Source organism: Oryza sativa, chromosome 7, assembly GCF_034140825.1.
Source record: "Oryza sativa Japonica Group chromosome 7, ASM3414082v1".
NCBI classification, from domain to species: domain Eukaryota; kingdom Viridiplantae; phylum Streptophyta; class Magnoliopsida; order Poales; family Poaceae; genus Oryza; species Oryza sativa.
Genome location: NC_089041.1, coordinates 28205696 through 28226113, shown reverse-complemented (window position 1 = coordinate 28226113; position 20418 = coordinate 28205696). Strand labels below are relative to the sequence as shown.

The 20418-nt window shown below is 41.9% G+C and overlaps 3 protein-coding genes, 1 long non-coding RNA gene and 1 other non-coding gene across 9 annotated transcripts; 1 reads left to right on the top strand and 4 right to left on the bottom strand.

Moving 5' to 3' along the window:
• Nucleotides 1-1259: 1259 nt before the first annotated feature.
• On the bottom strand, nucleotides 1260-2660 carry LOC4344197 (momilactone A synthase-like). The gene is made up of 3 exons (XM_015791271.3): nucleotides 2500-2660; nucleotides 2305-2373; nucleotides 1260-2191 (listed from the first exon to the last, which is right to left on the bottom strand). The coding sequence occupies exons 1-3, from the start codon at nucleotides 2529-2531 to the stop codon at nucleotides 1384-1386; spliced, it is 909 nt and encodes a 302-aa protein (XP_015646757.1). The 5' UTR covers nucleotides 2532-2660; the 3' UTR covers nucleotides 1260-1383.
• Nucleotides 2661-5725: 3065 nt separating this feature from the next.
• LOC4344196 (momilactone A synthase-like) lies at nucleotides 5726-7334 on the bottom strand. Of its 2 annotated transcripts, XM_026027127.2 has the most exons (4): nucleotides 7296-7334; nucleotides 7062-7121; nucleotides 6871-6927; nucleotides 5726-6726 (listed from the first exon to the last, which is right to left on the bottom strand). In XM_026027127.2, exons 2-4 carry the CDS (start codon nucleotides 7088-7090, stop codon nucleotides 5922-5924), a joined length of 891 nt encoding a protein of 296 aa, XP_025882912.1. In that variant the 5' UTR covers nucleotides 7091-7121; nucleotides 7296-7334; the 3' UTR covers nucleotides 5726-5921. The 2 variants fall into 2 exon arrangements, with proteins under 2 accessions (XP_025882912.1, XP_015646759.1); XM_015791273.3 differs by lacking the exon at nucleotides 7296-7334 and having other exon boundaries at nucleotides 7062-7272.
• A 2786-nt stretch (nucleotides 7335-10120) lies between these two features.
• TRNAP-UGG (transfer RNA proline (anticodon UGG)) lies at nucleotides 10121-10192 on the bottom strand. The gene has a single exon. It is a non-coding gene; the product is annotated as a tRNA-Pro (tRNA).
• Nucleotides 10193-10348: 156 nt separating this feature from the next.
• LOC4344194 (RNA-binding protein BRN1) lies at nucleotides 10349-15257 on the top strand. 4 transcript variants are annotated; one of them, XM_026027126.2, is made up of 11 exons: nucleotides 10442-10606; nucleotides 10677-10959; nucleotides 11045-11127; nucleotides 11974-12025; nucleotides 12182-12313; nucleotides 12407-12495; nucleotides 12650-12835; nucleotides 13530-13745; nucleotides 14230-14557; nucleotides 14648-14791; nucleotides 14878-15257. In XM_026027126.2, the coding sequence occupies exons 2-11, from the start codon at nucleotides 10800-10802 to the stop codon at nucleotides 14985-14987; spliced, it is 1500 nt and encodes a 499-aa protein (XP_025882911.1). In that variant the 5' UTR covers nucleotides 10442-10606; nucleotides 10677-10799; the 3' UTR covers nucleotides 14988-15257. The 4 variants fall into 4 exon arrangements, with proteins under 4 accessions (XP_066168297.1, XP_015646756.1, XP_025882911.1 ...); XM_066312199.1 differs by having other exon boundaries at nucleotides 10467-10606; nucleotides 12413-12495; XM_066312200.1 differs by lacking the exon at nucleotides 13530-13745 and having other exon boundaries at nucleotides 10349-10959; nucleotides 12413-12495.
• LOC107281762 (uncharacterized) lies at nucleotides 11786-12675 on the bottom strand. The gene is made up of 2 exons (XR_001547606.2): nucleotides 12328-12675; nucleotides 11786-12241 (listed from the first exon to the last, which is right to left on the bottom strand). It is a non-coding gene; the product is annotated as an uncharacterized lncRNA (long non-coding RNA).
• Nucleotides 15258-20418: the final 5161 nt, after the last annotated feature.

The window sequence follows — 20418 nt, the reverse complement described above, 5'->3', positions numbered from 1 at the left end:
ATACATACGAAAAAAAAGGGTAAGTTGGGAAAGCCAGCAAAAGAACACAGCATAGATACATAGGCCGGAGATATAATCAATTAATCATCTTCCTTAACTTGAGAAAAAAGAATGAGTTGGTCCACTCCGTGCATGCCCGGCCCATTCATTCGTTAATTCAGCACATCATTCATGCGGGCGTCGCCCTGTTTTTCCGTGGAGTGATAGTGATCTTACCTCTTTTTTTTTTTTTTTGAGATTGCTATATGGCATTCGAATGAAATTTGGGGATGAAATCTTACAGTTTTTTGATCATTGGATCCATACCAAGATTTGTGCATTGGCTTCTCTCCTCCAACTCCGGCGGGCTCCCCTTCTTCTCCGGCGCCGACGACACCCCAACTCCGGCGGATTAGGGTTTGGGGTTTGGGTGAGGATAGGAGGGGGGTTGAGGGAGGGGGAAGAGAGGGGTTTCCTCGGGGCTTAGAGGGATGGCCGTGGGCGGCGGAGGACCGGCAGTGGGCGGTGGACTCCGGTGGGCGGCGAAGCGGCGGTGACGCCGCCAAAGCCGCGGGGATGGAGGAGGGTGGTGGGCCAGCGTTGGCGGCAGGGGCAAAGCAAGCGTGGGATTAGGAGGCGGCGGCCGGTGGTGGTGGATCCGGCGGTGGGGAGCCGCCGGAGACGGGGAAGACGGCGGGGCGGGGGCACCTCGTCGTCGCCGCCATGAGAAGAAAGTGAGGGGGGAAGGGGAAGGGGGAGGGGGAGGGGGCTCGCCGGTGCCGTTGACCTTTTCCGGCCAGCTGGCGAGGCTGGCGGCGGCGCGGTGGGGCGGTGGCGGTGGTGGCGGTGGTGGATCGCGCGTGGGATGGGAGGAAGAGGGTGGCGGCGCGATCTGGAACCGGGGGAGGAGGAGACGAGTTAAGTTAAAAGGTCTGCACGAATCTTGAAGCACATCCAATGGTCCAAAATTCGAATGATAGGAGGTGGAATTTTCTGTCACATGATATATAAACAGCCCCTTTTTTTTTCTTCTAAACATAAATGTCATTGTAATCATAACACGAATCTGATTGGCACAATATACTCCCTCTGCTTCATATGGAGTATTATATAAGTCGCTTTGATTTTTTTCTATTCAAAATTTTTAAATTTGACAAAATTTATAGAAAAATGTAGCAAGATTTTTAATACAAAATATATATATTATCAAAATATATTTAATGTTTTTATTTAATGAAACTAATTTAATGGTGTAAATGTTGCTAATTTTCTTTTATAAATTTAATTAAACATAAAGAAGTTTGATTAAAAAGAGTCCAAACGAACTTACAGTATGAAACAGAGTTAATACTACGAATTGTGTACACATCACCAACATTATTATTCATCAACCGTGGTACATTATCAATGGCCATCTGGGACCGGCATGTTGGGCACCTTGCCGACGGTGTACCCGCCGTCGACAACGAGGTTGTGCCCGTTCACGTACTTAGCCTCGTCGGAGGCGAGGAACACCGCCGCCCTTGCCACGTCCTCGGCCTCCAGTGTCACGCCATCCATCTCGTTTATGTCATTCTCCACGATCCGGCGGTGGTCGTCGGCGCTCCGGCTGGGGTACCACCTTGCGAAGGCGACCGCCGCCATGGGCGTCCAGATGTAGTTGGGGGAGATGGCGTTCACGCGCACGCCGGAGCGCGCCATCTCGCCCGCCACGGCGCGCACCAGCCCGAGCACCGCGGCCTTGGACACGCTGTAGTGCGGGACCGCCACGCCACCGATCACCCCCGCCGTGCTCGCCGTGCAGATGATGCTGCCGCGGCGGCGCGGCACCATGACGCGCGCGGCGTGCTTGACGCCCGCCACCACCGCCCTGGTGTTCACCGCCATCACGCGGTCGAAGTCAGCGAGGTCCAGCGCGCCCACGGGGGTCGGCGTGAGGTCACCGGGGATGCCGGCGTTGTTGAAGACGACGTCGAGACGCCCGTGCCGTGCCACGGCGAGGTCCACGGCGGCCGCGACCTGCGCCTCGTCGGTGACGTCGCAGCGCGCGTACGACGCCGCGTCCGCGCCGAGCTCCGCGGCGACGGCGTGTCCCAGGTCGTCCTGCACATCGGCGAGGATGACCTTGGCGCCATTCCTGACGAACTCCTCCGCCGTCGCCCTGCCGATGCCGCTGGCGCCGCCGGTGATGACGGCGACCTTCCCGGCCAACCTACAGACCCGCAAATCACATTCACATCCATCCCCGATTCGCAATCAAGAAGATGAAATCAGCGTCCCCAACCAATGGCTCAATGCAACTCCAAGATGAATCGATCAAATCACCTCTGTGAATCGGAGGCGGTGGCGAAGGCAGTGACGGAGGAAGACGAAGCTGCAGGTGTCCTCCTCCCCCTGCATTACAACAACCAACCCCAATTATTTGGCCATTTGTTTCCACAGTAAGCTTCACACTGTCACACTGAGCTGGCTGCTCCTCTGAAATCCGAATCGGAGAACAGCTACAAGAATCCGCCATACCTGCTGAGGATGCGATGCATCGCTGTGAACATGATGCCTCTGAATTAAGCTCTCAGCTTGCCTGAGCAACCGCGAGCGATAGAGAGAGAGAAGCAAATTATATTCTCTCGCTGATCGAGGATGACGAAGAAGACGACTGGCCTGTGTAATTAAAAAGGAATAAATTTTGGGGGAAAAAGAAAGAAAACACAGCACGTGGCCTGGCGGGCCAAAAATATGCATACTTGGCTGCGTTCGAGAGTGCAGGTTCGGAACTCCCCGTCTCGATTTCCGCGCGCACACATTTTAAGCTGCTATTTCGGTGTGTTTCTTTAAAAAAAAAAGTTTATATACGAAAGTTGTTTAAAAAATCATATTATTCATTTTTTAAAAAAATAGCTAATACTTAATTAATCACGCGCTAATGGATCGCTCCGTTTTCTATGCTGGAGGCAAGAGTTACCAACCCGGACTCTTGAGGCACCCCTTTTCCCAACGGTATGTTTTTTGCAAAAAGTTTCTATACGAAAATTGCTTAATCAAATCAAATTAAAAAAAATAGCTAATACTTAATGAGGATAGCTAGACCACGGGATCCCGTGGGAACGAGATACCCTTCCGCGTCGCTAGGGGGCCCTGCCACCTGCTTCCTCTCAGGAGCGTTCTATTGATTACTCGTGGCTGTGTTGCTAGCTACATGCATGCATGTGACGTGGCTGTGTTACTAGTTGCATGCATGTGACGTGGCATGTGAGTTGGAATCTGATACTAAAGCTAATATCTGATACCAGGCCCAATACCAACAGGTATCGTTCAACATCAATTCAGGTACCAGGTACCTAGTACCCGATACTCAGCTGGTATTAGGTATATGATACCTTATGTACCCTGATACCTAGTACTAGGTATGGTACCTATAGGTATCAGACCAATCTAGGTACAAGGTACTTGATAGCCAAATACCCGATATCCAGTCCCAAATCTGGTACATATGGGAATCATGCTGATATAGGTACCAAGTATCTCGATGGTACCTATAATATCAGTTGTAACAATATCGGTTGGTCGATACCCAGTATCGATGATAATACATGTAGGTACCGGTGATGATACTTGTAAGGTATCGGTGAAGATACATATAGGTACCAATTGATGATACATGTCATGTATCGGTGATGATACATGGGTACCAATAACGATACTTGTCTGGTATTAGTGATGATACCTGTGAGGTACCGATGATGATACATGTAGGTACCGGTAATGATACATGGGTACCATTGACGATACCTATCTGGTACTAGTGATGATACCTATCAGGTATTGGTGATGATACATGGGTACTAGTGATGATACTTATGAGATATCAGTTACGATATATGTAGGTATCGGATCCAAGGAACCATTTTTTGCACTATATTTTTTTAAGTTATAATACATATTAGGTATGAGGGATTATATTTCTGTACTAATGATCTAATAAGTGTATTCACTATTGATGATTAATTACTGCATGGAATTGATCGACCTCTTTGCCAAAGTCATGTGGGCACCGTACATGCAGGAGCAAAACGTCAAGCATGTACGCACATGCACGTGGACCCATAAGCTGCATGGATGGATGAGAAAAAAGGATAGGACATGCATGTGGGCCCTTGCCTTTTGTATAGAGCTGGGTTGATCTCTCCATGTAAGCCACTGCATGTATGTAGGTTATCCCGTTGAACGGAATCCCGTTTCCTAGTTTTTTTTTGTACTTAATTAATCACGCGCTAATGGATCGCTCCTTTTTTCGTGCGGGAGGGATTAGCTCTCATCCCCTGAAACGGAACACAACCTTAGTGTACTGTCACGTGCGTGAATCCTATATATCTATAAAGTTTATCTGCACCAAGTATAGATAATGCTAATTCTCTCCTCTCTAATGAAGCCACATCATCTTAATTGTTTTTCGTCTTTGAATAGTTTTATCAACGGGGCAATTGCATCTCTTCTCCCCAAAAGATAGTAACAACACAGTCATTTATAATCTTTAGATAAGTGCTAAATATATAAGCACATTAAAGAAAATGATATAGTAAGTAAGAAATAAAATTTCATAACTCATATCTACTATTTTACCATATAATTCTTCGATAGCAATGCGTGGGGTACCCATCTATTTTAATAAAATAATTGTTGTGTAATAGAATATACGGATTTTTTTATAATAAGTCACAAATGCGAGCATCTATGTCAAATTTAGGATTTAAATCCTTGTGATAATTACTCTTAAATACGAGCACCCATGTAAAATTTAGAATTTAAATTTGGGTAGACTGATTCCTAAATCCTAACAAGTTGAATTATTCTCACTTTGCGCGTCACTGTACGGATTTTGGAGCTAGCTATGGAGATGGATTCTAATAGCTCGAAAAGATGTCCACCCGTTTATTGCATGTCAACTAGATGGTTACAAAAAATTTTCAAAAAAATTAACAAGATAGATCAATATGTAATATATCACTCCACAAATATGCAAGTTAAAATTCAACTTCTACAAGTTGTAACAAAAATAAAAAATTTAACTATAAATATACATATAGTAATTTGAGTTTTGTTTGTTATTTTTGTTATAGTATGTAGAAGTTGAATTTTAACATGCATGTTTGTGGATTGATACATTACATATTGATCTATCTTATTCATATTTTTTTTAATTTTTTTATAATCATTTAGATGACATACAATAAACGGTTGGACATCTACTCGAGCGGTTAAAATAGTTTCCCGCTAGCTAGCTTAGCTTACCTTGTTGGACTGCATTTGCATGCGAGCTTTGGATATTGTGACCGACGGGTCGCAAACTTGGAATAGCATTTCTTTCTTTAATCATTTCAAGAAAAAAAATCACAAAATACAGGTATTTTGATCAAATTATCACAAAACTTCGTATTTAAGGTGATGTATCACAAAACTACATATTTAAAAATAAAATTATCACAAAACTATAAGTTTAAGACTAAGTATCACAAAACTATAAATTTAATAATAAAAGTATTACAAAGCTAAATGTGCTGTTTTGTGATAACTTTATTAATAAATCTATATTTTTATGATATTTCACCTTAAATTTGTAATTTTATGGTAAATTTAGTGCTAACTCTGTAGTTTTTTGATACACCATTTTAAATATATAGTTTTGTGATAACTTGATTGATATATCTTTCGTTTTGTGAAATTTAATTAAACAAAGAAAGAAGAAGACTTGGAGCAGCATCTCTTGACATTGTTTGTCGTGGGCAAAAAGCCCAAAACCTCATCCACTCCAAACAAAGGCATTTGATCCCAACACAACAATGCATTTGATCGATGCAAAAACAACGAGAAGCATATGATTTGTTCATTAGCGGAGTAATAATGCATAATTGTTGCCATTATTCGTTCGCCGATTCTCGTGTTGATTATTGCGGCGGCGCCGGCAGGTTGGGCGCCTTGCCGACGGTGTACCCGCCGTCGACGACGAGGTTGTGGCCGTTCACGTACTTGGCCTCGTCGGAGGCCAGGTACACCGCCGCCCTCGCGATGTCCTCGGGCTCCAGCGTCGCGCCCTCCATCTCGTTGATCTCCCGCTCCACGACGCGGCGGTGCTCGTCGGCGCTCGCCCCGGGGTACCACTCCGCCATGATGCGCATCACCAGCGGCGTGGGGATGTAGTTGGGGGAGATGGCGTTCACGCGCACGCCGGAGCGCGCCATCTCGCCGGCGGCGGCGCGGACCGCGCCGAGCACGGCGGCCTTGGACACGCTGTACGGGTGCGGCGTCACGCTGCCGAGCACCCCGGCGACGCTCGCCACGCAGATGATGCTGCCGCGGCGGCGCGGCGCCATGACGCGCGCGGCGTGCTTGACGCCCGCGAGGACGCCGCGCGTGTTCACCGCCATGACGGCGTCGAAGTCGGCGAGGTCGAGGGCGCCGAGCGGGGGGCGCGACAGGGAGCCCACGATGCCGGCGTTGTTGACCATGACGTCGAGCTGCCCGTGCCGCGCCACGGCGAGGTCCACGGCCGCCGCGACCTGCGCCTCGTCGGTGACGTCGCAGCGGGTGTACGACGCCGCGTCCGCGCCGAGCTCCGAGGCGACGGCGCGGCCGACGTCGTCCTGGACGTCGGCGAGGATGACCTTGGCGCCATTCCTGACGAACTCCGCCGCGGTCGCCTTGCCGATGCCGCTCGCCGCGCCGGTGATCACCGCCACCTTCCCAGCCAACCTGCAAATCAAAAACCAAAAAAAAAATAAAAATCAAACGTCACGGCGCAATGCTTCTCCATGATTCACAACCCGCAAGCAACCAAACACAAAGTGAACAAAAAAAAAATCAAACATAAATAGATGCTGAAATTAAGTTTGCAACCTTTCAGAATTTGAAGCCGTGGAGGAGAAGTGACTGACAAATCCTCGGCTCTTACCCCTGCACCCAACACACAAATATATAAAATTGCACAAAAACACATATAAGTAATTAAGCTGTTCTTGTTCTTAATCCAAGGCGATCTTGACAGCGATGAAGCTTTAATTTGCAGCTAGGATCATGTAAAACTATACCTGAGGACGATCTGCAATGCTCTGAACATCTTGATCTTTGATCTGTCTCTTCTGCTTCTTCTGCAATGGAAGTGTCAGTCAAAGTGTGCCTCGGCGAGTAGCTCAAGGAGAGAAGCTGATTATTTATAATAAAAAGAAAGATTTGAAATGAGAGACATCCCTCCAAACATTTTTTTGAAAAATTGTGAGCATGTTAGGAATTAAATACGGGATCTCGAGGTTAAAATCACACACCATTTATCACTGCGCTATGAACTGTATCTCGATTCTCCCTCGTAAAAAAAAAACTACATCTCCATTCTCGAAGCTGATTATTTATAACACTAGTGGCTCAGTAGTTACGTTGACGTTGGATTATCTTGGCAAAAACTAGTATTTATTTTATTCCACTCGTAGTAACAGATGCCAGAAACGACGAATCCAAAGATAATAGCAGCGACCAGCGAGATCGTAGTTCTTGCAGCTATGATTTGAGAATAAATTATCAGTATAATAATGACAGGTTAACATGATTGGTTAGTTCACTCGAATATAATTTCTTGGAAGCGTTTCTCATGGCAAATAGTATAATAGCCCATGAGTAGCCAGGGGTGATATCATGGAGGAGTATTTAAATACTACCTTCTCCATTTTATATTATAAGTTGTTTGGTTTTTTTTCCTAAGTAAAAAAATAAACATATTATCAAAATAAATTCAATCTTACGTTTGATAAAACTAATTTAATATTTTTGATGTTGCTAAATTTTAATATAAACTTAATTGAGCTTAACAAAATTTTACTTAAAAAAAATCAAATGATTTATAATATAAAAGGGAGAGAATACTAGTCATGCAGATAAATATCAGATATATATCTGGTCTGATCTCTCCTCGTTGGAACGCGGTGTGGTTTGATGGTATCTGTCGCCGGCGCCGACGTGCGGCCGTGTGCATTAGTAGTGCTAGGAATATAAATTGAACTGCTCCTCTTCACTCATCATGTTAGCTTTTGAGTTAAATTGAACAGTCAACTCAATATATATAGTATCACCATCTGCGTGGAAAAGTATTCTAAACCCTCGTTCATCTAAATAGCTGTTAATTCTTTTTTAAAAATTAATTAATTAAATGGATAAATATGTGATATGTCACTTCGTAAACATATAAATTTATTAAATAGAAGTTATTAAAGTTGTGACATGAAAAACACATACGTATGGCCATAAATACAAGTATACTACTGAATTTTAAAAAAGTTTATATACTTCCTGAAGTATGGAGCGTATAATACGTTTCAACAATTCAGTAGTAGATCTTTTCTTTTTGAAATTTTTAATTAAAAAATATACCGTTCTAAAACTTATTTTCAGAATCTGAACATTTAAATCACGCCAGCCCATTTGACATGGTAAAACAATACTAACACACCAAACAAAGCGAGATAACGGTGTCACGCCAGTCATACCGGCATGGTAAAATAACACTCGTGATAGTGTTGTTTTGCTATGCCAATTCAATTAGAGTGACAAAAAGTTTAGATCTTATAAATAAATTTTGAAAAGATTTATTTTTAAATTTAAAAATTAAAAAGTTTCAAAAATAAAAAAAAACTCAGTAGTAAATAATCTGATGAGACCTACGCCTAACTTCATCACGGAACGCAAAACTCGGATAGTGATTAGTGAAACGCTTGCTGCCTCTAATGAAATCTGAATGCTGTCACTCAAGAGTCTGAAGTTCTGAACGTACAGGTTGCATAGCGAAACACATGCTCTGATTGAAATCTGATGCGCTGTCTAGTCTGAAATCTGAAGGTTTTGCATGCTTTACATGCATCCACATGTGAGAATAATCCAGAGTGATCTTCAGCTCACTGCAGCATGATATTCATATTTGAGTGGTGCGACGTGAAGGGGAGGGGTCAGACTGTCTGCTTCGTCCACAGTAGCAATATTTGCCAATTTTCATTATATTACCCGGCTTTTGAAAAAATGCAAAAGACACAAGCATTTTTGGGACAAACTATGGAAGCTTAATCTGATATTTTCAGTGGCATTCTTGCCAATAGACATGTTGGCAATAAGGCTGTCCTAATGCCCCATGAGGCCATGATGATGTGAAGACTGAAGACATTATGCACATGACGATGTTTGCATGTGACCTAGCTCGGTAGGGCTGTGGAACAAGATTTGAGGAAATAGTACCCCTCCGTTTCACAATATAAATCATTCTAGCATTTCCCACGTTCATATTGATATTAATGAATATGAACGTGGGAAATGCTAGAATGACTTACATTGTGAAACGGAGGAAGTACTAGAGAACGTCTGCTAGGGTTTGGTGCTGGTGAAAGATGTAATAGGGGAAGAGGAGGAAAGGTGAAATCATTGAAGGATATTAAAGTGGGATTTGCGGAGCTACTAGAGCACCCGCAATGGTAAAGTAAGGTGCTATCTATAAAACATGTACATCTCAGCAATAGACTAGATTAATAGTAAACCACTTCAATGGTATGTCTACATGGGTATCTATAGCTCTCTAATCCATTGCCTCGTTTTTCTCTATAGATTATCTCCAGGTTAATAGATAGCTTTGCTCTCTCTCTTCATTTAATCTCTTTCAAGTAGGAAAATATGCTGACATGTATCTCTGGTAGAGAGCCTATGGATAACCATTGTGGGTGCCATTATTGTATAATTAAAGTAGGATATTAAATCATATGGATATGGTGGGAGAGAACTAGCCATCAATTATACAGTGTCAAGAAAGAAAGGAAATGCTAATTTGCCCGAAGGATGAACCAGCAGAAGGAAAGTTGATGATTAATGTTCAACAAATGCATATGCATAAAGAAAAAAAGGGAAAAAAAAGAAAAGGAATGCATGGAAGAAGGAAAAGAAACTTCAGGAAATGCATGCTCAGAAAAAAGGAAGAAGGAAGATGATGATTAGTGTTCAACAAATGCATGCAAAAAGAACAAAGGAAAAAAGAAAAGGAATGAATGCATGGAAGAAAAGGAATAAAAAAAACTTCAGGAAATGCATGCTCAGAAAAACAAAAAAAAAAAAAGTAAATTAAGGGGCATTCCGAGAATCGAACTCGGGACCTCTCGCACCCAAAGCGAGAATCATACCACTAGACCAAATGCCCTTCGACGAAATTAAAATCCCTTTTAATTCTAATAACCATTATTATCTCAATTTGTCGTGAAGAAAAAAAAAACGAGCCTTGGTCCCGCCATGTGAGAGTCTCTGAGCTCTAATGCCAAACTTGCACGAACTGCAGCTTCCGTCCAAAACCATCTCCTCCTCCTCCTCGCCTCACTCTTTCCTTCTCTGTGCTTCTCCTCAAGCAAATGAAAGGAGAGAAACTGCCAATGCAAAAGGCTGCAGCAGAAAAAGAAAGAAAAAAAGGCGAGCAAGACCAGAAAGAAAGATCAAAGCAAACCATCGCTCGCGACGTCACTCCATCTCGACCAAACTGCTCATTCAATGCTGCTGCTTTTCGCTCAATCAGATGATGATTCGATCACATTTACTCCTACTCGAGATCAAGATCTTGGTGGTACTACTCATCGATTAATTAACTTGTACTCATCGAGACCCTGATACTGATCAATCAATCAAACAATCAGTCAGTGGTTAGTGCTCGTCGTCAGAGATAGCAAAAAGGCGCAGGCAAGAACGAGGAGAGGACGGACAGGCGCCATCAGAAAAGGAAAGAAACGTGAGAGAGAGAGACACAGATCGCGGCGGCGATGGCCGGAGATGGGGAGGATGGCGGCGAGAGGGTGCGGCTGTTCGTCGGCCAGGTGCCACGCAGCATGGCGGAGGAGGACATCCTCGCCGTGGTCCGCGCCGCCGCACGCGCCGACGACGCCACCGTCATCCGCGACCGCGCCACCGGCGCCTCCCGCGGTGAGCCATTGATTTGCTCTTGCCCGTGTGTGAGAAGCAGAAGAAGAAGATGATGAAAATTTGGAATTTATTTGGGTTCTTGCAGGTTGCTGCTTCGTGGTGTGCTCGTCGAGGGAGGAGGCAGACAAGGCCATCGCCGCGTACCACAACAAGTGCACCCTCCCAGGAGTAAGTTCTTCACTTGCATTCACCTGCAAGATTGGATACAATTTGGGGTGGGGGCAACAAAAATCATGATTTCTGTTCATGATTGATTGATTGATTTGGTGAATTCTTGTCTGGAATCGGGGATGGAAAAGGAGATTGTAAAGGATTTTTATTTTCCCTTTTTGTGACTAAAGATGTGCCTCGTGCATGATTGGTGTGGAATCAGATATAGGGATTGTTCATTTTCATTGAGACTATATTTATCAAAAAGAAATTTCAATGAGATAATATGTGTCAAATTTCAATGAGATTGTTCTCATAAGAGAAATGTTGTTCCTGTCTCCTTAATCAGGCATCCAGGGCAATGCAAGTATCTTTCTATCCATGATTGATTTGGTGATTTTTTTTTCTGAAGATGGGGATGGAGACAGGAACAGTTCATGGAGATTGGAAAAGGATGTTCTTTTTGGTTCCTAGTGATTTGTGTAGAATCAGACAGGAAAAAGCTCGTTTTCACTGAGATTATTTATCAAAAAGGAAATCCAATGACAAGATATGGGCTCTATGATTGTCAATTCTGTAGTTCTGATAAGACAACCTCCCCTACGCAATTTTACGCAGGCTAATTGAATTGGATTTGATGTAGTATAACTTCTAGATCCTAGTTTCATATATGCAATAGATACCAAAATTATGATTCTTTTAGATAATGGAATAAATACCTCGGTCTCTATATCATGGCGATGCAAAGTAGGACTGGATTAAATATACTAACACTTTTCTACATTCGATGAGATGATATGTGCTCTATGATTGTCAATTCTGTAGTTCTGATAACACAAATTCTGTTCCTGTCGCCTCAATCAGGCGTCCAGGGCAATGCAGGTAAAATACGCGGACGGCGAGCTGGAACGATTAGGTATAATTTCCCAATACAATGTATTTGGTACTGATGATTCCTAATCAAAGAAGAATTGGTCCTAATTCCTAAATAACTTGGGACATTGTTCTTCTTGTGACACTCTTGCAACCCTGCTGATGTTGTACTCTGAAACGGTTGCTGCCTGACTCGCAGCCGCAGAGCAGAAGCTTTTCATTGGCATGCTTCCAAGGGATGTGAAGGAGAATGAAGTTTCTGCATTGTTTTCGCAGTACGGAAATATTAGACAACTGAAGGTACTGAGAAGTCCACAGAAAACAAGAAAAGGTAGTAGAACTTACAGATCGTCTCGTTTTTGTTATCTGAAATACTATGAATGGTTTTAGTGCTCACATCCTTGATTTGTTATAAACAAAAAAGCTGCAGCCTGTGCTATCCTGGAATTTGGAAGCAAAGAACATGCTAGAGCGGCCATTGAAGCTTTGAATGGCACACGTGTTGTGTTCAATGTAAGCCTTCTCCTATCTGAATCTTCTGTGTAGAGCTCTCCAGCCTGCAACATTGGTTTTGTTCCTGCAAACAACATAGCAAATTGATCTTTACTGAAGAAACAAGGAATGCAACTTTACTGAATTTTCTAACAACTTCACGACATCCACTTAGGGTTCAAGTGCGACTTTGGTTGTTAAGTTGGCTGACACTGAAAGGGAAAAGCAAGCTAGAAAGGCACAGAAAGCTCAGGCTCAACCTTCTAAGCCCTTAAGATTTTATCTCTTCCCCCAGCTGCTATCAATATCTGGAGCACCACAGATGAGCTTTCTTCCTCCATATAATGTATTGGATTACAAGGTGATCTTTCATCTGAATTATTTTATCAATTGCAACTGCTCAAACGAATACAGAACCACCAAAATTCTGACATAGAAATGATGGGAACTGGAGATATAGGAATGCTTGGGCTCCCTCAATTTCAAAATATAGGGTGTATTTTGTTTTCGTTAGGACAAGGCTTTGACTAACATACTCTATTATAATATAACAAAATAAAATACACCCTATATTTTGAAATGTAGGGAGTACATTTCTGGTACTGAAATCCCTGCATTATAGATAACTCATAGAATTAAGACATGAGGAGCTAGCTTCAAACATATTTCCTTTGTTCTCAACTTCTCATTTATTATTATCTGAACTATGCTAGCTATCGAATCACATTTTTTTTTTATAGATAAACTAAGCCAGGGCTTGGATAGTATCCCATTAGAGTATGATAGTATATGAGCAGACAAAAGATTCACCTCATGGTGCAAAAGTGTGCCTTTAGAAAATCGTCAGATTAATATTGAGCTGGATGCATATGAAGATCTCTAGCTACATTTCATTTATCTAGTGTTCAAGTCAATACTAGAAATTCAACAAACTAGAGCTATATGTTCCTTTTAAAAAAAATATGTACTCTACAAAACAAGCTTTACCCCTCCCCGCTATTTCTGTAGCAATCATCCTCTTTCTAATACTATCAATTATACATGGTCACTATCAGACTGAAGGAACAACGGATCCAGAATTGAAAGATCTAATGAAGATGACAAACGACAAACTTGAGATGCTAGTGACTGAGCTCAAGAGCGTGGTGAACTTATTAGAGAATCGAGTTACATATAATGATCCAATACAGCCAATTCAGCATTCTCTCTTACCTGTAGAGCATGACGAGAAGCAATATAAGCCTAATGAGTGTGATTCCAAAACGTTAGAGGTAACACCTTGAACACTGGCCCATCTTTTCTGTTGTTCCCGATCTTTCCTTCTTTAGTGAAGGACTGCCTCAAATGTTTATTTCCAAAGGACAGGATTGCTTGAAATTCCTGCTAGTAGAACTTTGACTATAGTAGTGTTAAATGAGCTCTTATAGGTTATAGCCTATTTTAAGAGTTATTTACTCGATGATATTCTTCATGTTGTATGCTACTTCACTTGTGATTCTGCTATCAGAATCACAAATCCTGATGCATGGATATAAGCACCAATCCTACTTATTACTCATTGCAATATAAATTCTTTTGATCAAACATATAATAATGTTGTAAATTGCTATGGAAAACATTTTAACGTCTGTCTATTTCTTCCACCCTAGCCCTTGGCACATCTTTTACACTGGGCCATTCTTCTTCTTTTTACTTGTTTAATGTATAATTATATTGTGTCCAGATGAATTGAGGTTTGTACACAAATTTTTGCAGGTACCAGGGCATTATGGACACACGAAGAACCCATTGGCATTGTACAGCACTATGTACCCACATGTCAATCAAGGAAATTTACTCCAGGGACTCAACACAAATATATTTCCAGGAACAGATCCTAAAATTTCGAACCTGATTCAATCTGCTGGATACATACAACCTCCTTACCCTGATTTGTCAGGTCTTCATTACCCAGTATCATATGCAGGTGCCTTAGTGGGAGATACACCACAGTATTTCTCTGATGGTAAGGTAAACATACCAAACAGTCATAGCAATCATGCCTCATCTGCAGCAAACACAAAGATAGGGAGTAAGATTGAAGGTTAGTAAAACTTAAGCTTACTGTGTCATATAAGATGCATTTTCCATGGTTCGTTAGCTGATTGGTCATTTTACTTATGCCAACCCTCAGGACCTCCTAGGGCTAATTTATTTGTCTATGACATCCCTCAAGAATACGGTGATGAAGATCTGGCAAATCTATTTCAAGAATTTGGTAGGATCTTGAGTACCAAGGTTTTCATTGACAGAGCTACTGGTGTCAGTAAATGTTTCGGTAAACCGCACTGCAACTCTGTATTTTGCATAGTCACTGCAATGAGAGTCTGTGTGGTATTCATGTTCTGTGCTTCTTCTGTGCAGGCTTTGTTAGTTATGACACACCAGCATCAGCTCAGGCTGCTATCAGGAGGATGAATGGCTCACAGATAGGTGGCAAAATGCTCAAGGTACAGCTCAAGAGGGAAACATGATGTGACAACTGACAACCCAGTTGACATGTAGTGAAATTATGATGTCTGGACATTGTAGTGCTGAGAGTACCATCCTGCATAGTGAACAAGGCAGTGCAGCTGGATATGGAAAACCATAGATGTAGCTATGACAAGGTTGTTCATTGTTACTCTTGAAGATCGCCAGAATTTCTAGGCACAGTTCTCTTGTTGCATTACACACAACTAATGCATATGAACAAGCCATGTAATTGGATCTGGCATTTGGTCAAGCATAAGGTAGTTCCGACATTCGATTATGGAACAAATATGTTATAGACTCCAACCCCCCTGAAAACAGATAATTCAGTTCCAATTTAAAGCCAAATGTAATTAAACACAATCCGAACAAAACAAAGAGCCAATGCTGCAAAAGGGAAAAATAAGTGTAGCTGTGTCGCTGTAGCCACCATACCCAGAATAAATCCGAAACCACATCAAATACTAACATAAAGATCAACTTAAAGAGCAAAGAGGGATTTTTGGGGGTGAGGAGCAATGAATTATTTTTATAGCATTGACCAAAAGTTGAGAGTCAAACATCAACACAGTAATCTAACTGCAGTGATCGCCATGTTGCCTGAACACTTTTTTTTTTTTTGCCGGGTCGGCCGAAAGATTCGGTCGACCAATTTCATTAAGAAAGGGGGAATTTGTTACGTAAAAACGCTTACAACGACAGCACGCTGTCGAGAGGGAAAGAGGCCTAGCCACTAACCCAGCAAGCGAGAAAATAAAAGCCCAAGGGCACTGCAATTACAAGCTATTGGTGTTGCACTTCTTTGAAAACTGCTGCTGACCTCCAGACATTGATCTCCTCCTTGATGTCTTCCACCAATTGCTCAGGGGAACGCAACCTTTGCTCGAAAATCCGAGCATTGCGCTCCTTCCATATCAACCAGCATACTAACATGAGGACAGCATCGAAGATTTCCCTATAGCCCGTCCGAAAACAGCGCCTGGCTTCAAACCACCAATCGATTAGACTGCAATCAATCTGACCTGGGATCGGGAAGTCGACACTGATCCAAGCACGCATTAGTTCCCAGACTCTCCCAGAGAATTCGCAGGTAACAAATAGATGATGGCAGTCTTCCTGTTCGCGCATACAAAGTGCGCAGCTGTCTTCATGTGGCCACCCCTTCTTCGCCAGATTATCTGCTGTCTGACACCTTCCTCTTGCAGCCAGCCAGAAGAAGAATCGTACTCTAGATGGCGCGTTGGTCTGCCAAATGTGTTGTCCGAAGGGGTAGCTTTGCCTCGCCATAAAAAACATATCATAGGCAGAGGAAACAGAGAATGCACCATCAGGACCTGGTTTCCATCTGATTTTGTCAGGATCATTGCCGAGGTTGAAGAGCAACAGTTCATCCCAAAGTTGAAAGAATTGAACCATGGCAACGTTGGACAGGGAACCTCGCAGATCCTCTACACTTCGGCAGACATCCAATTTCATGCATCATGAAGTTTTCTCACTTGACCCGATTACGGAATGGGAACAATGGTAGGATCCCGTGGTATAAAAATATCGATTGGTTGGCATTATGTTCTTTTTTTCCAGAATATACCATATTTCTCGTGGGCTGAAATGTAGTGCGGCATGGTTCTGCATTCCCGACACATGAAGGACCTCTTGGTTTACCAAATCCATCAAGCTAAGCTTTTAAGAATGGGAATATAAAATGAAGCCACTGCCACTTGACAAACATAGTGAGCAACAGGGCATATGAAAAAAAATGCCTGTTTTATTCTGCAGCAATTAACAGAAACTATATCCTTTCTGTTTTCTTGTAATGCAGAAAAATATGATCCTTGGGAAGAATTAATTTCTCACTCAATTAACTCATGTAAGTTTTATTTCTAAATGGAATTCGGAATGAATACTAATACGATAGTTGGAGTAGACAGAAAATCAACCAATTTTTTCAACATGAACTTCTCGTCATTATCATTCAAAATAGCATTGCTGCATCTTAACTGCAAATGGAATCAAGCATCAGCATTGTTTCCCACAAGAGTTTTCCTTTACTGGTGATCTGAGAACCCTTCTTCAAACTTCAAAGATTTTAGCCACAGTGACAGTTGTACTGAATGCCATTTTATACAATGGGTTATTACAACAAGTATTGTTTTACCCAGCCAAACATGTCCGGCTGATTTGAAAGCAAGCAAAGCTTAGGTATCAAGCAATAATCAGCTTCATTGCATTTCAAAAAACAGATATTGATTGTTGCTTTTGTGAGTTTACCTTTGCTTGATAACAACAGGTATGATGTGGAGACATTTCAATACTTTAAACAGAAGCTGGTGGATAAAGAAAAAGGATAATTTTTGTAAATTGTGATTTGGATTTGCAAACTCATCGAGACCTCGTGTATGAATGATTCTTGTCATGTTATAGTAGATATTTTTTTATGAATCTTTGTTTTAATAGTTTGCAGCCTTATTGATGTGTCAGCCTCACAAGAAAACAGCATTAAGTTTGCCCATATTTGTGGAGTAAGGGAGAAAAGAAGAAGCATTGGTATTAATTACTCACTTTTCATTTGCATATCTTTTTCATGGGCCATGGCTTTCCCTTCAACCTAATTCTACACCTGGCACATGGATGTTATAATTCTATACCTTTTCTTCAGTATTTGTTTTTAAGCCTTTCCATTTTTCTTCCACACTCCCTTTTTGGAGGACGAAAGAGAGATCTTTATTCGTCAAACAGAAGGGTACATTTTACCGAGCTAAGTAGTGTATTAAAAGTTTGTTGATAAACTATTTGATCAGTCAAATAAGCGTAGCAATATATGTCTGGTAAACTATATTCTAATCCATATGTTCCAAAATATAAACATTTCTAACAACATATCTAGACGTCCCTCTGTCCAGCTTCCTAACAAAAAATGCTTATATTTCGGAACAGAGGTGGTACAATCTAGAACATGTTTAGATGGTCTCATAGGACTACCTGAATTTTGTACATACATCGAATTGATTCCGTATGTCATAATCTAGCTAAATAGACCATCCATGAGCTTTCTTTTTCATTGTTCATCTTTGCAGTGACTCCAGAGAGCAGAAAAACGAACTCATGATCCTAATGTTTGGTCATTTTTTCTGTCAGGAAGTAGAACACATACCAGTAATCGTCAGATCAGATGGCCCGGTGAACCAGCCATTTTCTTCCTCCTGTCTCTGTCCCAACACCGAGAGCACCCAAAACCATCCTCCATTCCTCCACCACCAACCCGATCGATCATGGCTGCTTGTGGATTCAGCCAGCCAGCCACCTAGCCGGCAAGGGCGGGCCAGCAGCAGGCGAGCGACGATGAGGGATCGATGGCGGAGCCGCCGCGATCTCGCATTCTCGCGCCGCGGAGCGTCGTAGGGGAGGCGGGGGCTCTCCTCTCCGCCTCCCTCTCTCTCTCTCTCTCTCTCCGGCGTGGATGGCGGCGGCGCCTACCCTGCTGCCCCGCTCGCGCCACGGCCGGCGAGGGAGCGAGGCGAGGCGGAGCAGCCATGGTTGTCTCCGCCCGGGAGCACGGCGAACTCCGGCGCGGCGGCGGCGTACGGACTCGAAGCGGTGGGAGCTCTCGGATTCACCGTCCGATCGTTATTGCACGGCTACGATCAGCCCAACTTTCTCAGCATTCTACCCGCAATGGTTGGCCATACAATCGCGATTCATAATGGAAAGTAACATATACCTATTTACATAACAAATCCTATGGTAGGTCGCAAATTGGGGGAATTCGTACCAACTCGGCATTTCACGAGTTATGAAAGTGTAAGAAAGGATACTAAATCTCGTCGTTAACTGAATTCAGAATAGAAAGATTCAAAATAAAAAAAAAGAAATAGGTAAGCGGGGAATAACCTTATTTATGACAAGTTTCAAACTGGTAAAGTATACCCCTAGGATAAAGAAGAAGAAGAGTGGGCTAAGGAAACTCGCAAGAAAAGTACCAACCGATCGTCTACTTAAGTTCGAACGGGTTTTCAAAGCACAAAAACGCATCCACATGTCCGTTTTCAAAGTACAAAGAGTTCTGGATGAGATTCGTTGGCGTTACTACGAAGAAACTGTTATGATATTGAACCTCATGCCTTATCGAGCATCTTATCCTATCTTAAAGTTGGTTTATTCGGCAGCAGCAAATGCTACTCATTATAGGGATTTCGACAAAGCAAATTTATTCATCACTAAAGCCGAAGTCAGTAGGAGTACTATTATGAATAAATTCAGACCTCGGGCTCGAGGACGTAGTTCTCCCATAAAAAAAACCATGTGTCATATAACAATTGTACTAAATATAGTAAAGAAATCGAAATAATCTTTAGATCCATCTAAGATTTGATTCCCGGTAAAAAAAATAGAATAGAAAAATATGGGACAAAAAATAAATCCACTTGGTTTCAGACTTGGTACAACCCAAAATCACCATTCCTTTTGGTTCGCACAACCAAAAAATTATTCTGAAGGTCTACAGGAAGATAAAAAAAATACGGAATTGTATCAAGAACTATATACAAAAGAATAGGAAAAAGGGCTCGAATAGAAAAATAGAAGCAGACTCAAGTTTCGAAGTAATTACACATAATAAAAAAATGGACTCGGGCTCAAGTTCCGAAGTAATTACACATATAGAAATTCAAAAAGAAATCGATACAATCCACGTCATAATCCATATTGGATTCCCCAATTTATTAAAGAAAAAAGGAGCAATCGAAGAATTAGAGAAAGATCTACAAAAAGAAGTTAATTCTGTAAACCAGAGACTTAATATTGGGATCGAAAAAGTGAAAGAACCTTATAGACAACCTAACATTCTTGCAGAATATATAGCTTTCCAATTAAAAAATAGAGTTTCATTCCGAAAGGCAATGAAAAAAGCCATTGAATTAACTAAAAAAACAGATATAAAGGGAGTAAAAGTAAAAATTGCAGGCTGTCTCGCGGGAAAAGAAATTGCGCGTGCCGAATGCATCAAAAAAGGTAGACTTCCCCTCCAAACAATTCGCGCTAAAATTGATTATTGCTGCTATCCAATTCGAACTATCTATGGAGTATTAGGAGTTAAAATTTGGATATTCGTAGACGAAGAATAACCAACCCTGTCTTCCCATTCTGTTCAGTAATAGAATAAAAAATGACAAGAGCCTTATTTTCCCTAAAATCCCTGAAAAAAAGAAGAAATTCTACCTCTTTCTATAAGATTTAATGAAAATTGAGAAATCTTTTAATAAAATTGCTATGCTTAGTGTGTGACTCGTTAGTTTTTTTTTAGGGTTCAAAAAGGGGATTAAAAAAAATAGAATGAACCCTACTATGTAATTATAGAAAATGAACTAATAACCAACCTATTGCTTCGTATTGTCGAGATCCTAACTAAGAAACAGTCACTATATGAATAAATACATC

Excerpts from the sequence above, each read along its gene's own strand:
- LOC4344197 (XM_015791271.3), bottom strand. The coding sequence starts at position 2,531 with ATGTTCACAGCGATGCATCGCATCCTCAGCAG. Across the intron at positions 2,374-2,499 it reads ATGCATCGCATCCTCAGCAG|GGGGAGGAGGACACCTGCAG; the intron begins GTATGGCGGATT and ends GTTGTAATGCAG. Across the intron at positions 2,192-2,304 it reads ACCGCCTCCGATTCACAGAG|GTTGGCCGGGAAGGTCGCCG; the intron begins GTGATTTGATCG and ends GCGGGTCTGTAG.
- LOC4344196 (XM_026027127.2), bottom strand. The coding sequence starts at position 7,090 with ATGTTCAGAGCATTGCAGATCGTCCTCAG. Across the intron at positions 6,928-7,061 it reads GCATTGCAGATCGTCCTCAG|GGGTAAGAGCCGAGGATTTG; the intron begins GTATAGTTTTAC and ends TGTTGGGTGCAG. Across the intron at positions 6,727-6,870 it reads ACGGCTTCAAATTCTGAAAG|GTTGGCTGGGAAGGTGGCGG; the intron begins GTTGCAAACTTA and ends TTTGATTTGCAG.
- LOC4344194 (XM_026027126.2), top strand. The coding sequence starts at position 10,800 with ATGGCCGGAGATGGGGAGGATGGCGGCGAGAGGGTGCGGCTGTTCGTC. Across the intron at positions 12,314-12,406 it reads TCCACAGAAAACAAGAAAAG|CTGCAGCCTGTGCTATCCTG; the intron begins GTAGTAGAACTT and ends TAAACAAAAAAG. Across the intron at positions 13,746-14,229 it reads GTGATTCCAAAACGTTAGAG|GTACCAGGGCATTATGGACA; the intron begins GTAACACCTTGA and ends AAATTTTTGCAG.